The sequence below is a fragment of the Osmia bicornis genome, chromosome 13 (genome assembly GCF_907164935.1).
Source record: "Osmia bicornis bicornis chromosome 13, iOsmBic2.1, whole genome shotgun sequence".
NCBI classification, from domain to species: domain Eukaryota; kingdom Metazoa; phylum Arthropoda; class Insecta; order Hymenoptera; family Megachilidae; genus Osmia; species Osmia bicornis.
Window position 1 is genome coordinate 4,102,924 of NC_060228.1, and position 18,803 is coordinate 4,121,726.

Sequence of the window (18,803 nt, forward strand, 5' to 3'; positions counted from 1 at the left end):
TGAAGGCAACAAACCAGCATCCCTTTCGCGAGGGTATTGATTTTTCTCTCAATGTTAGGGGCGGGAAATAAAAGAAGAGAGGTTCACTCGGGTCGTTGATTTAATCCTTCGCAGCGCCGTTCCAAAGGTAATATACATTGAATCGCAATAAAGATACGGTAAAAATCTAACTTGAGATATAGATACGATACACGGGTGAAAAAGAAGATAGATTGCACTCGAAGGACGTATCGACGCAGTTATTGGGCGATATTGAAGTTCGATCGAAGAGTTACGACAAGAGGACACCCTTTTATTTCTTTTCTTTTATCGTATCAGGCAGGCATGGAATTTCCAGAAACTCTTTCTGGCGTCATTTTCCAAAGCACTTGTAATTTTTCTTTTTTCAAAGTTATCAACATTTTTATCGATTAGTCATTAACGTTAAGAATTTTTCCCTCAAATGATAATTTGATGTTGATTAGAATTATTGATCTTCACATAAGTTGCTCTGCAACAAAAACAAGCAGGAAGAACATTTAGTCAGATTAGGATCGTTGTCCTACATTCTGAGAAATGAATTCCTAGAAAGTTCTGTTATCAATTCCGAATACTTTCCACGAGGAAAATATTCATAAGAATACTTTCCAACCCTTGGAAGATAAATGTCTTCTCAGGCATTTGTATCAAGTCCCCTAGATACCATATATCAAACTTAGAAATGCAGGAAATCGTGAAAAATAGGGGACCGGAAATCGAATTCTAGTCCTTCACATTGTAGCTATTTTGTTAACATCACTTAACTCTAATTCATACTGGCAAAGTAAATAATAGAGCATGCTAATACAAATAATTTCCACGTGTAATCTATTATCCCATCTTTTCTATCCTCGGTACTCCATCAATCACTTGTCAAATTCTTTGCATTAACATAATGATTGACTTTTATCACTAGTTTTTATTCTACCAATGTAACCTCCATTTTAGTACTATATCAATCATTCGATACAGAATTCTCCCTACTACCGCCTGTACACTTTATCATTTACTTTATCACTGACTCCTAGGTTTCATTAGAGTCTGGAGGTTCCAGTCTTTCATAATTAATTACTTTCCACTAAAATTCAACTTCTGGTAGGCTAATATAGACTGATAGTCTTTCACTTCCAGATCTCCAACCCCGAGGTACTTAAACTGCACCCTCCCTAGAAGAATCAACTGACTTTTTCCAAAATGTGAAAGTCTCATTTAGAAATTCGAATGCCTAATTATCATACAAGTTTCCTAAGTCTGTAAGTCATAACTTAAGTCACTATCATAGAAGGGTTAAACGATCGCAAGGTACTTGGTGATATCACGAAGGAAGGGGTGTACGCTCGTGAAACTCGATTGTCGCGTTCAACCCCCTAATCCCGGTCAGTCGGAGAATCGATCGACGATCTCAGCCGACCTTGACACTATCGTTGCAGGGTCGAGGACTCGTTCGGACGGTCGTTGCATTTTCTGACAGAAGAGGAGTAGAGGGACAAGTTCGTAGCCAGTAGAACGAATCGGCGTTCGTTCGTAAAAGTAGAGAAGGGAGAGGAGGTCAGCCGTTTATCGAGCGAGCTTACCGAGCTAACGAGGAACAGAGATAAACTGAGAGAAGGAGAGCGAGCGAAATGGCCCCCACCTACAGCTACGAGGAAATAGAGGGGCGCTCGTATAAGTATGCCTACAGCCCTGTACCAGTGAGTTCCTCTTCAGCAGTGTACGATTCAACCACCCTTGGAAAACATCCCGTCGATATTGGTGCCGGTTCGACGAGCTTTCGTGTATCAAACCGTGTGCAAGACAAGTGTCGTGCATCAGAAATGGCGGAAAAGGGCTCGACGTTACTGCAATACGTCGCTGCTGCAGCAGGTAAGACCTACCATTCAACCCCTTCACCCTATCATGGACACTTCTGCTCATAAATCATAGGACAACTACTGGAATTTCACGAGGACTTAGGAATTTTTATTTTCTTATTTTCACGTTGTTAATGAAAATTTTAGTAGGTAATATAAAAATTGACAGTTTCAATTATCTTTCAATGAATCTGGAAATTATTTTTAAGAAAATTTTATAACACACTCACAATCAGTTAATATAAAAAGTAATAAAACTGTAGTTTCGATAATTTATATTATGTAATTATAGATCGTAAACTAACAACTGTCCTATGACTTCTGAGCGAGAATGCATTTCCTTGTCTAATAAAAATGCGAATGCAGTTACAACCAACTAGAATGAATGTTGCTAACTAAGAATTTATCTGTGAATATGAATGCCAAGTGAATGATCGTGTTACGTGGAAATGAAAAGAACACAGTTGAATAAACAGTTCGATTCAAAAGAATTCGGTGTTGAATAGTTTAATTTCTAAGCTAAAATTATCGAGTATTCGTTCTGTAAATTGCTAATTTCTATAGCGGCACGTGCGTTCGGTCTTGGTAAGAGGGTTGCAAATCTTTCTGAATGAAAGCAGGGAGACACAATCGTTTAACGAACCCCATCCGCGTGGTAGGACTTCTATTTCTATATGTGACCATCAGATTTTGGGGTTGGTGAATTCTCTTCGAGCAATCATTAGAGATTACAATACAACCCTTTCATTAGTGACAATGTTAAAACGCGAATAACATATTCTTTGCAACCAGATATCTTTAATCACAGGTGTTTTTACGTATTAATTATTGTTTTAACATTTACACTGCAAGTCTGATATTTTGAAATATAAGCTTTCTGCACCGAACGATTATAGTCGTCTTAAGATTTAATGAAGTACTATAATCGTCTTTAGTAGCGAAAGGGGTGGTTTGTAATATACAAAAATTTCGATTTCAAAACTGTTTTGGGGATTTTACTGAAGTATAAGTTATCAAACTGAATTGATAAGTTAATCCGCTTATGAAATCTATTGAATCTTCGCAATTTGTGAATCATTGATACTATCGCTAATAATTTTTATTTGTAAGATACGGATTAGATAAACGCGTAATAAATTCCTATAAACGTAGAGAGGAGAACTGTAGAAAACAAATTATATAATGCTTTCTTTCCGCGATGCATAAAGCATCACTGAAAAAAAGAATGTAACATCCTTCTATGAAATTCAATAATTGCAAAAGTTTTATAAATTTCTTCAAGTATTCCATTTATAATTTTATGATACTTGTACTTCGACATGAAAAGTAGAATGATTTTTAAATATCACGAGGACCATCATCAAAAATTTAATTATTTAATTTCTTAATTACTTGGTCAAATTAATTGGCTATCGGTAAACAGCGTGTCGCAGAACGTGTCAAATGAAAGAAAATTTCATTTCAATCAATTAGAATATCAAATTCGAACGACAATGCACCGCTCATAATCATTTATTTCTAAATAAAGTTACTGACGTTGAATTGAATTTATCCGCGCGCGATACCACGTGTCGCACTTTGACGTATCGATAATTACACGTGACTTATAGTTCCTTAGAAAAATTTAATTTCGTTGACGAAACCGCCTCACGTGCGATCTAATTCGAAAGCAACACTATAAAAATGGGAGCAACAAACTTGTTGACGCGTCAAGCATCGACGTTTTGCAAACAGAAAGCAATATAAACAAACACGTGCGCTGTGATTTTGCAATATTATATTGTGCTAAGTTTGGACCAAAATTTCGTCACAACGTTTAAAAAATATAAAGTTCACGTTTCCGCTTCGATGGGAGGTTCGCGTGTTTCTTTAAAATAATATACAGGTTTAAAATCGACGCGACTCCGTTTCTACCAGTCGAATTACACTGCAAACTTTGAAAATACAGAGAAATATATCACTCTTTTAAATGTAGCAATTTGGTTCATACTTTTGTAGTCAATTTAAATCGTTGGCTTCGTGACAATGACAATCCGTTGAAAAATCATTCTAATTACGGTGAAAGAAAGAAAATTCTTCGCGTTAGGTGAGCCCATTTATAAAAATAAATATCCTTTAAAATTATCCACGATTTCGACGATAAAAGCTAAGTATATACCGTCGAATTCTCGTGGATAGTAAGAATCACGTGTGGCATGAGTTGTCGATCAAAAAGGATGGATCGCTTGGATCGCGGAAAAGACATTTGGCACTGCATTGCAGAAGCGATAGAACTCTAATAAATCATCTTAACAATCACACAACATGCAACACATTTGTATTCACAATGATACTTTGGGATCAAATTTAATGCATCTGGTACAGATTATGCATTTATTATATTTATTTTAGTTGATGCGAAGATTAGGGGAATTTCTTCAGAATTCTGATAAAAGAAGCTAAAAATATGAAAATTTTTATTGTGTTTACGAATTGCTATTCGGTTCTCAGAAGACGGGTCGCTGACACAGTGACAATTGAAATTCAATTTTAGATTCTATTTCATTTTCATTTCCTAAGTTTTAGAGTATTCCTATGGAACTCGAAATCATTTCGAATTAGAAATGAATTGATTCAATATATTGCTAGTATATGAAGCTAATCGACAATGAAACATCGCGTTGCAAGTTTATTAATAATCCCTAACATTTATTAAATCGTCGCTGGCATGATCGAAGTCGTCCAATTTCTCAAAGCTATTCTTGGAGGCTTCCCACCACGAACATCGATGCATATTTCACCCTCGAATTAGCGAGCCAATTAATTGATTAATTAAATTTATACCGACTTTCATAGTGGTCTGACCACCAGTTACGTAATTCTCTCATTTTTATCACCGATTCATTCCTGTATCGTTCGATGTTCCTCGCACATTGTCTTTGGGCATGTCATCGTGCATGTAAATGAACAGTAACATTAAACGATGAAATTGGTTCGTCATTTTAAAATGGATGTCTTGAAAATTGGATGAAATTGAGAAGTATTTTCTCAGGTGAAGATTTATAGCTGTTAAGGAAATCCATCAATCTTAACTAACGGGATATTTTGTTGATTGATTATGATGAATTAAGTAATTATGAATTAATCTCTCTTACGTAACATCGTCAAAGTCCACCTGAATTATTAAACTGTTGTAATTCATCAGAAATCGAGATCAAAATATAAATATACTGCATCGGTGATGGGAAGCAGCGTTCAAAATACAGACACAACAATTTTTGAATAAAAGAAATGAAAGTAGAGAACGAAGGTCTCAGGCAACAAAGTTCAAGCATGCAGCTAAGAGGAAATATCAACGAGTTGCTTGACGAAAATAACATGGTGTATCTTTAACGCGTTTATTCGCGACACCTTTCGTTGCGACAGAATCACAGCGGGCGAAACACGAAGAAAAGGGTTAATTACCGAAGCGGAGATTGAATAGAAAGAAAACTTGGATTGGATCATCGATATGAAGATCTAAACAACAATTGTCACGTCGGACTGTTGTAGTTATGAAGCTAATGAGGATGTAGTTTGAACCGATTGCGATCTTTGCCGGTCGAGATTCAATTTAGTGAATACCGGATGCGAATCGTTTAATATTCGCCGCATTCGAGGACACGACGAATCTCTCTTTGCACGTAGATCGTTTGTGTCCTTCACACGCTTGTCTTTGCGTTTTTGACCGACTTATTATTCTATTCGACGAAGTTTCACGTATGCATTCGGTATCAGGTGTATTAATTGATATCATCCATCGATCAATTCTGGAGTTATCAGAAGATCTTCAAATTCAGTCTCCTCGAGCATTACTTTTAACGAAAATTGACTTGATCTGTTAATTGATTAGAGTTTCACTCATTTGTTTCGGTCGACCGACATTGTTATCAATGCTTTTCGTGAAACAAGTCGTACGTCCTTCGTTGCTTCGAGCTCATTAAATTTCACCATTGAAATGACAAACAAAGTGGTCGTTAAGGCTGCTTTACTGCGACAAGACGTGCTACCAGGTGATTTGCATTCCGTCGTCGCGAAACACCTTGTTTCTCAAACATTCGCTGCGCGATTTAACTCGCTCGATCTTCGTCGACGAAGGATCGTTAAATTACATCACGAGAACTCTGGCAATGGGAAGTTTTTGCGTTTCTTTCGATTAAGGGCTTTTATCTTATCCGACAAACGGTGGATAATTTTTTCATCGAGTTAAGTATTTTACGCGACGAATCTTATGATATAATGTGCCGATAATCATGAACGATTACGTTTGCTAAAGAAAAGTGGCACGATTAGATTCCGACGATTTGTTTCACTACCGATTCTTATTAGCCTGTTAAGTTGTTGAATGTATGACCAAGTATCGGCGATTTGTCGAAATCGATAACTCTATCGGAAGCTTCGTTCAATGGCTACGTAATAGCAGGTACCATTGATAAAGAACTCGACGAATCATTCTACCTGTTTGTGGGATCAATGATCTAGATTTATTCCGGTCTCTAAGGGAAAAAACGAGAGTGTAAAATGTTCAATCTATCAATCTGCAAAATTTGAAAATTTATGAATGAAAATCTCAAATTTCCAAATGAAAAATTTCCAAATTCGATGATCGGTAGTTGTGTACGTTATCGAGAATCAAGAAGAGATACGAAACAAATATTGTAAAGAGCCGATCAAAATTTTCTTGTAAACACGAGACACTGGTGGTCACGATAACAAACAGCTGTCTAAACGCGATAGGAGAAAATTTTTCGGGGAAGTCACGTTTTTTCTGTGCTCGTTCTATTTATCGTATCGCGATTGCTGAAAAACCACATCGGTGGGTGGTTCCATGCAGTCGAGCTTTTTATCAGACTCGATTAAAACGTAAACACGAAACAGCGCAGATGAGTTTATCGTGGCTGATTCGGAGGTCGTGCGCGATTAAATTCTTTCTCGCGTATCCAAACGCGTCGTTCTTTCTTGCGTTACAGGTTTTCCAAACAACAATTTCTTTGTTCATTTTCCATTTCCTCGTTGCTTTCTATTTCCCCTATGCAACACTTAAAAGAAAACGAGAAAAAGGAGCAAATCTATCGCGATTACCCTGATGTAACAATTTTCAGCTATCAGCGCGATTTTTTTCGCGAATTATCTTAATACTCGATTTTTCTTCTTTTTTCTTAGTAATTACGTCTTAATCGGTTTATTCATTCGACGCAGTAACAATTAACAGTCCGACAAATTAGAAGACATTAAAACAGAAGGAAAAACATATTTTTTCGTCGACATGAATGATAGATAAATGTTTGAGATTCTAAAAATCATCAAACGAAGCGAACAACCGTGTAGTATAACATTTATCGTGTTATCGATCTCGATGATAATAATAAGAGGATTACAGCAAACAGAAGCGTAATCATCGTGAATTTTTTCGCGACGAATTACGAAGGAATCGTTTTCCAAGCTGAACAAATTTATCAAAATAAATTGTACATCGATCGAAGAATCTTTTTTTGACAAGAACATCGCGGTTTAGAGTTCATCGACTCGCGTGAATTTTGAAACATTTTCGCCACTCTCTCTTGGAATATTTTCGTTAAAATCTCCCGAAACTTGGCCCCTCTGCTCCTTCGTACGATTACACAAAAGCAGATTTGCAAACCGTTTCGTTATGAAATTCGTTTCGATTACGGTTTCGTCACTGGTGTAAACAAAAAATATTTATCGTGCTCGCAGTATCGACGAAAAATGCTACTCGTTGCGAGAGAATTTCTCGGAAAGGGGAGGCGCCTGTTAATTATAAACACTATAATCTACTAGTTGAGCAATATTTACAATTTTCAAGACCAGGGATACGAGTTTCGAGCAGTGATTTGATCGGTAAATCGTTTGAAAGAATCGAGAATTTCGATCGCTACTTTAAACTCCACGATAACGACGTGTTTGCCGCTTTGTCTCAAATATGTTTTGTCCATCTGTTCGATCATCGTGGACTTTGTAATGATTCCTCAGGAAATATTTTTCTGGACACTCGACTTTGTTTGAACAAGAGTCAGAACGTGTCCACAGACGCGTGGGGTCGTTGGCAGTCAAATAATAATTAAACACTTTTTTTTTCAATGAAAATTAGGGTCGCAGCCACCTTTTGTAGAGTACAAAGGGGCTGGTATATAGAGACTAATTAAGGAGACGAGTGTAATAATGAAAAGACTCGAGGAATAAAGGGTTGAATTAGAAGCGAATCACTGACAGACAGTGGCACAAAAGGTCATTGCACCCGAAAGTACCCGTGACGCGTTTCGTTTCCGGTGACACTAATGGAACCGAGAGGTTGCAATGGATCTTTCACCCATTGATTCAATCGCCCATCATCAGTGTCCCAAGACGATTCGTGCACACCCACCGAGCTATCACGCTGGTAATTCTGCATCGTTTCAATTGCATATCACCAGCGGATAATATTTCGCGAGTAAGTTTTATCGAGATAATTGAGTAATTTGCAGTGCATTTTATTAACTCGAAAATATATCTAATCGTCAGTAAAAACACGTGTCGATCCATTGTAAAATTCTGCTACCCATCGAGAATTTTTTGCGAAAACGTTTCTTTTGTGTTGACCACTTCAGAATAGCACGTAGCGTTAACAGTGATGTAATCTTTCTTCAAGTTCATGAAAATTCTTATCAACACGGAACTTTCCGATGTTTCTAGAACTTCAGAAGCTCCTTCTGCGTTACACACCCTCTTTCAATCTCAATTGTTAACACGCGTAATCCATTTCTATTTTTCTTTCCTAATTACAAACAATAGATAATTGAACAGTTAATTGTTGACAATGGCATCTATTTTCTAGCCAATGGAAAAATCGTGAAGTTTCGATAAGAATGTTTGGATAGATGTAGTCTACGAGTTTCTAAGAAGTAAGGACTACCAAGTTGGAATTTAACGGATTAATAATCTAATGATTCACGAATCGTATCGGGGATTAAGGGAGTACGATATCTGGATCGATAGGTTTGTGTACTCGGCACGGATTTACTGTGTTGCATCAAACGAAAGATTTTACATTGTTAGTCAGTCACCGTTCGTATCGATGTTTATCTGGCTAAAAATCCAGGTTAAATGAAAAATGGTAGATCGATAACGCATCGACGCGATTCGATTAAAGGAATCAGATTGATAGCGAAGATTATTCGTCGCCCTTTCTTCCCTTTAAATGGAAAAAATGTTTTCTTCGGTATTCAAAGTTCCGATAAAATCACTCCAGACTAACGAAACTGATATGGTAGTTTTCGTTCTTGTTTTTAAGATACAGATAATAAAGTTTACATGCCTCGTTGTAATTAATGGATCATTTGTTCAAACGAGATAATCAGCACTTTCGTTTGCGATAATTATCATCGGCTTTGTATGTCCAATTAGGTGTTGATGTTTTAAATATTAAGACATTTAAATCGTAAGAATTTCAAGATATTTTTTAACATGAAATGCTCCATGACTTCTGAGCGGAAACTCAGTCACCGAGCGTGGCCGAGAGGTTCGTCCACCAGGAAGACTTACGACTGTCAAACGTAAGCGTAAAAACGACACGTTACGTTGCATCTAAGAGTAATATACGGTGTTTACGTAATCGACACGAGATTGCTCTTATATCATTCTATCGCGTGCGGTACCGGAACGAAAAATAAAAAAATACTCTTGCGCCGCTCGTTACGACGAATCGCGCGGTGATTTCGCGGCAAAAAATCCGCAGTCTTTCTATCGGTCCGATGAAGAATAACTATCAGCAAAATATAGCGTCTATTTGCATTGTCATTCGATTAGACTATTGTTAATTCTGGCAAGAATATAAAGTTTGCAAATTGTAGCAAGTTCAAGGCCGAATCGATTCTATTTGCGATAAAAATTAGCGAGACAAAAATGAACGCAGATACCGGGGCACTCCAAATTACTCGTTAATTTGTATCGGCATGAAAACAGCGGTGTCGTAATCGGAACGTAACCACGGTCTCGTTTTTAACATTTGCGAAACGCGATTCAAGGATCCAGTCGAAGGCGTTTCCACGTGCAAAGCAGTTTTGCGTGATCGCCAATTTTAGAGGCAACCTTCAAAGATTTCCTGCACATCCATCGATATGGAAATGAAGGATCAGAGATAAAAATTGTTCCATTCAAGAAAATTATCGTTCGAATTTTCAACTCGTAGCAAGTTGAAAGGAAATGATGAAAAATGCTAATTGATAGAACGCCAGTAGTACAACCTACAATAAAGCAATGTAACACGTATATCAATGATAAAATGATCCAAACATTTCATCACTCTTCCGATACAATTCCCAGAACATTTTTAAAGTCACCTATTCTTTATTACGTGAACAATTTCGCAATGTTTTCTTTCTAAAATTGACTGCCGATCAAAAACACAGGAAGAACATTTTATCAAAAGATCCATTTTCGAATATAATACGATTGTTGCATAAAGGACAGCTGCCCCTGATGTATCTCATAAATAAACTAAACAAATTTATCTTCATTGTCTATGCGACAATAGAGAAGGAGACAGAATTCCGCTTTCGATCAATTTACCTTCCCCCCGTCCGTTTGATTAATTGTTGTATAATGATAGGTTGTCGAATTAAAGTGTCACGTACGGGTGACAGAAACAGGAGAGAAGAGAAAAATAAAACGAGAAAAATATGAAGGAAAAACTAGTGATTCAAGTGTTAGAATCGCGTTATCGTCGCGTTCCAATCTGGCTGGACTAATAACAACGCGGAGGAGGCTGTAATACTAATCTGTACACACGTACATACTTTAAGTAAATTATCGAAGACATTGTTTGCTCGACCATTATCACGGTCCTTGGTAATTATGTAATCTATCAATGAAACGAAAGAGATAGAGAGAGGGAAAATGATGAACGAGAGATACACGTAGTCTTCCATAGGCTCGTGACGAGCTGATAAGTAGATTTCAGCCGGTTCGAAATGGAAAAATTTCCGATTACAATTTATCTGTCGCATTGTCCACTATTTCTTTTTTTCTTTTTGCCTTTTTCGTTCGCGTTATCGATAACGGTTGCGAATTATTCCACGATGCTGCCGACTGATCAACGGAAAAGTATCGCGAGCCGCGTTTTTATTACCGTTACGTCTATAATCTATTCAGAGCATTCATTGTTCTCGTTACGAAGCGCGGGCGGATAATAACGTATGTGGGTAAACGAAGATCGCCGCGAACTCGAGTGAAACGTGACTTGCGATTCACGCCGGAACCCTGGCCGTAAACTATCACGCGGAAAATTTGTACTTCGGATAGATCGCTCGTTATCGTCGCTCCACGGTGCTTTATTTTCTCGATTGAAACGGGGCTAATCGATATTCATACGCGTACTGAAACGCCTCTGTACGATTCGCTTTCCAACGGGAATTCGATGATTCGAAGACATCGGTAGCGAATTAATTGCAAAAAAATCTTGATCTTATAAAAATTTCTCATCTAATCTTTTTCTGATTTCAGCCAATCTTTGCACCGTCTCTGCTGGTGCTATGATGGGATGGACCAGCCCTGTCTTACCAAAACTAGCAAACTCAGTTGATGACAATCCGTTCGGTAGAGTAATCACTGCCGATGAAAAATCATGGATCGGTTCGTTGGTGTCGATCGGAGCGATGATCGGACCTTTCGTCGCTGCGTACATGGCAGAAGGGTATTACACTGATGATCATATTTATCCTTCATTATCGATCACCTTTTACTAATCAATTTTGTATTCGATTAACGCAGATTCGGTAGAAAGCGAACGTTGTTGGCCTCGGCGGTACCATTTCTGATCGGTTGGATCTTAATCGGTACAGCCCAAGTGGTAGTCCAAATGTACGTGGCCCGAGTTCTCCTTGGTTTCGCTCTTGGATTTGCATTCACGGTCGTTCCTATGTACTGCGGCGAGATAGCCGAGGTAAAACACCGTTTTTTATCGTAGATTATCAAAACGATCGTAAAGGATCTCATCATTCGATTGTAATTTGAATCCGAACAGACATCCGTCAGAGGAGCACTTGGATCCTTCCTGCAGTTGTTCTGCACCATTGGTCTCCTCTATTCGTACGCCATTGGACCGTACGTGCCTTATCTGGCATTCTGGATCTTGTGCGCCCTTGTGCCCTGCATCTTCTTCGCTTGTTTCTTCACGATGCCCGAATCACCGATGTATCTGTTGAAAGTTGGCCGAAGAGACGAAGCGATCGCTGCGCTGGCCAGGTTGCGAGGCAAATCAGCGGCCAGTGTTCAGAAGGAAGCCGACGAAATGCAGGTGAGTGCATTCATTATGGAAAAATAATTTACGACCAAAAGTGGACTGGTTCGGTCTAGCGACTGGAATAATTCTCGTTTATTTAATCGCGATAACGCGGAGGAAAGGGTTGCGGACACTTTGAACTTCGACCATTAGAAGCATGCGGTTAGTTCTCTTGTAACAATCAGGGTTATAAAGTGCAAATCTGCAGTTTATCGATATAAAAATAGAAGAAGTTATTCCGGTGTATGCTAGTCACGCGATCGTAGATGAATGGCGCGGCCGCGATAAAAGGAGAGCATAGTTCGATTTTTACGAGCGCCCATAGAGTCTGTGAACCGTCCGGCAATAAATTGATGAAAAATCCGGATATCTATGGATAAGTCGAGCCATAAACAGAGGAATCGAAGGAAAAATCGGGAAACGACGGTCGATCGGCTCGAAGTGTCATCGAGGCTGACGAGACAGCGAGAGTTACAATATGATATCGGTGTTCGGGTCACGTTCGCTGAACGAGGCCGGGGGTAAGGTCGTTCCTTGATCTGCCAATGGTAGCGACGATCCTCCAACGTGCCTCTATACGCTATTGAATCGCGTGGTCGAGTGACTAACTCGTCACGTGTTCCCATCATCGAATGTCACGCGTAGTTCGATCTTCCGTTTTTGAACTCCGATTCGTTCGAAAATATATCTGTCGTTTGTTTTATTTAGGCGGCGATCGAGGAATCGTTCAGAGAGGAGGTGAAACTTACCGACCTATTCACGGTGAAGGCTAACGTCAAGGCACTGATCTACACCTGCCTACTCGTATCCTTCCAACAGCTCAGCGGTATTAACGTGGTGCTCTTCTACATGGAGGGTATTTTCAAGAGCGCCAAGGTACCCTTGGAAACGTCAATTGCAACCGTCATCGTAGGAATAGTGCAAGTCTTCGCATCCGGTGTCACGCCTTTGGTCGCGGACAGACTCGGCAGGAAAGTGCTGCTTATTTTCTCCGGCGTGGGCGAAATTCTCAGTTTGGTAAGTAAATCGAATTTAATATCTGTATCCTCTAATTTTTTAATCGGCCCGATGTCACAAAGTTATGCTCGCGATATACTTGATAGATTCGATAAAACACAATTGATAAATACACCCCCTATTAAAAAAAGCTTGGAAGAAAATGCTTGTTACACTTAGAAGCCTCGTATAATGACAGCAAGATCATCAAAATGCATGATTGCTTGTATGTCATTTGGAACGTGGTAATTAACAATCCACTCACGTTGCCACTGGGTCTCACAGATTATGATTCTAATCGCGTTCAAGTCTGAATTGCGTCAAATTCTGAGAAGCTGGGATTTAATATCCAGAAATTTCACAAAAAGTAATCATTCTAATTATTGGACACATCATGCTGGTGCAGAAGGTCGCAGGTTCAGTGTGGAGCAAAGGGTGAAGGTCGCCCTTCCATATATCAGGACTTTAACTACTGCTTAATCAATTCCTTGCGCGTATCAAGTAATCACGGTCGGATCTGATGCATTCGTATGCAACTCCTTTGATTCCTTATCACGCGAGGCAACAATTCGTTGGCTATTCTAATCACACCTCGATTGGAAAACCCCTCGTCCTTATTACATCTATATTTTTAGTTTTTCAAATCAAAGCTTTAAAATAAAATTTGGCCACGATTATCGGTAAAAAATTCAATGTTAACGATAAAAGAGTTTCGTAACGAGTATGTTTGATCGCGGATGAACGCACTTTTCACAGCCTTGATCCACTGTCCGTCGGCGTAAGTTTCGTAGGTATTGCAAAATAGCGGCAACAAATCGATCGCGGCCTTGCAACATCTATTCAAATCGATTTATGTAACCTCTCGAATGTGACGGTGTGCGGATGCACTCCTGATGCGAGTCGCATTCCACTCTTGTAACACATAAACAGAAACAAGAACGAATGCACCGAGGTCGTTTGCATCTTCGTCAATTTTTCTGTGTTTTAATTATAATCCTCCAATGACCGCTACCGGTTCGTTCGTTATAAAGAAAAAAAAAAAATGAATTTCCCAAGGAAGTGTCTATCACACAATGTAATCCTAATTTAATCCGAGTCGATGTGAAAAAATTTCCTGTTTGACGCGTGGTAATTGATCAATTACCCACCTGGCGATCCCCGAGAGCGGAAAAAACATCACGATTCAACGACGCGATGATGGATCGATGAATTACAAAATTACCATGAATGATAATTAACCGCGTTCCAAACATTCCAACAGACGATCGGTGTCTGTAACGATTACAAACGCGACCATCTGCACGACAGACCGTATTAGTTTTTAATTTCTCGTCGTTAAAGGATTTACTGGATAATCACAGGGACATGCGGAGAACGAACGTGTACGATCCTGCGTACGCGTAACGAGACATTGACATTGATTTCTAATCACGGATCGGTGCAACAATCTAACACGACTAATTAAACACGACCTCATAATTCCACATGCATGAAGTCATCGAAACGATCCGATCGTTTCCGTGTCGATGTGCCTCGTATTTACGGGAATTTTTGTTACTCGATCATAGTATCTTTGATCGAGAATCGTTGAACGATATTCGATGGATAAAACCATCGATGATTCAATTCGAATTGAACTGATTTGCATAAAGTCCGAAGGATATCTAACGAATGATATAATTTCCTATTTCTAGGGCGCTCTAGGTATTTACATGTACCTGCAAGATGTCCAGAAGTCAGACGTAAGCAGCATCTCCTTCCTGCCGATCCTCTCGTTGGTGGTGTTCATCTCGACGTACAGCGTCGGCTGGGGTCCTCTTCCATGGACCGTGATGGGTGAAATGTTCTCCTCTAACGTGAAATCCAAGGCTTCCGGTATCACTGTGTGCATGTGCTGGTTCCTCTCGTTCATCATCACCAAGTACTCCGACGATCTTCAGACCGCGTTCGGTAATTACATGCTGTACTGGGTGTTCGGCGTATTCTGTGTGATCAGCGTCGTGTTCACGATACTGGTGCTGCCGGAAACGAAGGGCAAGAGCCTGCAAGAAATTCAAGACGAGTTGAACGGTGTGAGCCCATCGATGACCGAGTTCGGTGATTCGGGCAAGAAATGAAAGCAGTATTACGGTACGTGGGGATGATATCGAAGCTCGTCGTCGTCGATATCACCCCCCTGATACATCGAACCATTTGTTTTCTCCTTTCTAAGCGCATCTTCGTACTGCCAAAGACCGTGATCGCGGTTCTTGATCCTTCCGCGCGAAACGGATTCGAGACGAGTGGACACTGATTTAGGATCGTAGAAACGGGTCGGGGTCGACAACGCTCACCATTTTTAAATATATACGCGTGTGTACATATTAAGTTGTATGCAGAGAGATGGAAGGAACGAGACAGCTTTGGACGAGTGTCCTTCGATTTTAAGCCCAGTTTCCATTGGTGTTAAGCGTTTAAAGATCGGTAGAAATAGAAGAAATAGAACGCTATCGCAATGGAAATTAGGCTTTCAAAGACAGTAATTCAAGGAAATGATACGGAGGAGTTAAAACTGTTGGATTTCGAACAAATTATAACGACGAAAGATTGAATCGAATTTTCAATAATCGAACGACACTCTGAGAACTGTGATCTGTCCCGTTTCTGATCACGTCCGCGCAATAATAGTTTCTAAATGTATTTATTTCCCGACAAGCCGTAGCCGTTCAACACACGCGATGTTTCCTTTGAAATCAAGAGATTTAAGCGATATCTAATAATATAATAATGCCCTTTAAAAAATCGTGGCAAGGTTCAAAGAACAGGTTCTATCGGATCGATCTTATCAGACGGAAAATCAATTCCAACCTTCGAGATTACGAACAAAACAAAATCGTAACGAGAATTCAGATTGATACGTACGTCATCGAGTATTCTCTTGTAAAATCGATGATTTGCACGCGGAAATTCCACGGATGCGATCGATCCTTATCTAACAGTGAGCATTGAAAAATGACGCAGTTGGATCTTTTTTTTTCCTTTTTCGAAGATCATCGCGTGTGTCGAAGCGAGGCAATGTTTCTATGATGTGATTAGGAAGACTAAGTAAAGTTAGGAAACCTAGAAGATACAGACGAAAGAGACTATATTCCTATTTTACACGCGAAGATTCATGGAAAGATATGTTCCTAAGCGAAGAGTTTCTTGACAATTTTGAAAAATAGATGGAATTGATTAGATTAGTAAACGACGAGAAGCAATATTTTTCTATATCACTGAAATTCACCAAAGTGTATGTTTCAGAAATTAGGAATTCTTTTAGTAATTCCAGGTAATTAATAATATTCTATGATTCGTTTAATAAACAGGAAACGGTGTGTTCAAACGAGATATACGAGCTGAATCGACGGTGTATTTTATGTTTCTTGATTCGTTTTTCTAGTTGCTTAGAGATACACTTCGTAGTATTTTTTGTTAAGAACGTTTCCTTATATCCTTCGAGTGCAAAGAGTATTTCACGAGGATCAGTGTATCGTACCTTTAGGTTTAACGCAAGTTTTTAAGCATAATGTTTATTACAATTTAGCAACGCGATTTCTTATTCGGAGTATTGTTTCTAGAGTACAGTTTCAAACAAACCGCGAGTGTCCTATCGTTCTTTTCTATTTAAGCGATCCAGCAACGGCTGTACTTATCAAACTCAGCTACGCACCAAAGATCCTAAGTATCCACCTTTAATTAACCCTTTACGAGAATAGTCCAGAAAACAATTCGTTATCTTAGAAAATAGAAATCTTCAGAAATAACAAAATATTTCTTTCTCCGTAAAGGGTTGAAAAGTGTTAATTTTTGGATCAGTGATACACGCGCACACAAGAGTTTTTATATAGTAATAATACGTAGCGACACAGTTGTATTTCATTTACATTTGCGTTTTGTAATTTTAAAGGATGTGCCAAAAGTGTTGCAAAAATTTCACGAATGTGTTTTAAGGTGTTTGCAACGGAATGACAAAAGACATATCGATCGAACGTGTGTTCTTTCTTGACATATCTTCGGGGCACAAAGTTACCGCCTAACAATAAATACAATTAGAAAATTAATTCGTTAACACTCGATCTCGTAAATGACGCAACTGCTTCTTTCGAACGCGAGAGAATGATGAAAAAAAGAAGCAGAGGAAAAAAAAAAAGAAATATGCGCTGGTCGTACGCGTATACTGATTAACGATCAAAGCTGATTGCATACATATTCATGCACGTATGAAAATAGTTGGAAGATATCAAGGTTGGATATTTTGTTCGTAATGAAAAATATTGTAAACTTCCTGCCAGTGGCGATTGCGAACTTTTTTCAAGAAGTTGTTGCACTTAATATGCAGCCACGCGTTTCTTGTTCGTGAATGTATATGCAATTTTGATAATCGAGCTACACGTTGTAGAATCAATACTTTAATATTCCTTCGTTTCTTCTTTCAAGAGCAATAAGACTCTCGGTTGAGTCGTAAGACGTGAAAATTGAATTCGTATACCCGGTGTATGTCGAATTTCCATTTCTCTGGCAATTAGGATCAAATATAATACAACTGCTCATTTCCTATTTCGTTTTTTCTAACGTGTTTCACGCTGACTATCTCATCATTAGAGAAAAATATTTTCTGCTTTATTAATTTTAAATTGTCATATGCCAACGTGTTTACTATTAGTTGTATATTTCTTTAAAATATAAAAAGAAAAGAACAATTTTGAATAAAATACAACGCGTACTGTTCGAGTAGCCTTTCGAAGTTATGCACAATTATGATTTTTCACGCGATTGAGGATGATGTAGTTTTTGTAATAAAGAATGATGAGAAATATTTTGTATACGAAGCAATGAGAGAGTGTAATAAATAACGTATCAGACTAATCAGGGTACCAAGGAAATCAGTTGTTTGGAAAATTCTAATCAACGATCCTCCAGAGATATAGATATATTTTCCACTTGGATCGTTATCCGGCGCGACTGTACATATTATTATTATTATGCGTTATTAAATAGTATAAGTACGATAAATACTTTTGTACAAACTTGTTATGGCTACATAAATTATAACTTTGAAGTATTATGCACAAACCATCTTGTGAATTCCTCAATCCAACCTGAACCTGCCTATCCTATTTCAGTAGTAAAAGTCTACTTTAATCAGACATACGGTCTGAAATTCAAAAATCAATGAAATATTCAATCGACGAATGAAAAGAAAAGAAAATCAATTTTAATGCGAGTGGAAAACGCGTTATCGGATGATTTTCAGAAACACGTTTTTATATTAGAGTAAATAATAAAGAAACTATAGTTAGAATTCAGAAGTGATCAGATAAAGTGTATAAATATAATAAAATGTCCAAACGCAGACACGAAAAGGAATCAGAAATGGTAAATTTGTTTATATTCCTCAAAAATATCATATTTTTATTTTTATTTTATCTCCGAGCTTCATTCTATATTTAATAGGACGAAGAGGACACGAGACTGCAGGAGGAGCTACTTCAACTAGTCGAAGTGTTGACCGTAATTATAATTAATTAATTTCTATGCTGTCTTTTTGATTTGCATAACCTATTAATTTTCAAGAATCATAATACACTTTCGTAATGATTCTTATTTGAGGCAAATGACGAGAA

At 38.4% G+C, this 18,803-nt stretch overlaps 1 protein-coding gene across 1 annotated transcript; it reads left to right on the plus strand.

The window, feature by feature from the left end:
* Nucleotides 1-1,625: 1,625 nt before the first annotated feature.
* On the plus strand, nucleotides 1,626-18,252 carry LOC114875885 (facilitated trehalose transporter Tret1-2 homolog). The gene is made up of 6 exons (XM_029186697.2): nucleotides 1,626-1,881; nucleotides 11,385-11,574; nucleotides 11,652-11,823; nucleotides 11,905-12,177; nucleotides 12,871-13,179; nucleotides 14,853-18,252. Exons 1-6 carry the CDS (start codon nucleotides 1,641-1,643, stop codon nucleotides 15,273-15,275), a joined length of 1,608 nt encoding a protein of 535 aa, XP_029042530.1. The 5' UTR covers nucleotides 1,626-1,640; the 3' UTR covers nucleotides 15,276-18,252.
* Nucleotides 18,253-18,803: the final 551 nt, after the last annotated feature.

Bases quoted from the DNA above. Each gene is read 5' to 3' on its own strand.
- LOC114875885 (XM_029186697.2), top strand. From the start codon at position 1,641: ATGGCCCCCACCTACAGCTACGAGGAAATAGAGGGGCGCTCGTATAAG. The intron at 1,882-11,384 runs GTAAGACCTACC...TTCTGATTTCAG, and splicing joins ATACGTCGCTGCTGCAGCAG to CCAATCTTTGCACCGTCTCT. The intron at 12,178-12,870 runs GTGAGTGCATTC...TGTTTTATTTAG, and splicing joins AGGAAGCCGACGAAATGCAG to GCGGCGATCGAGGAATCGTT.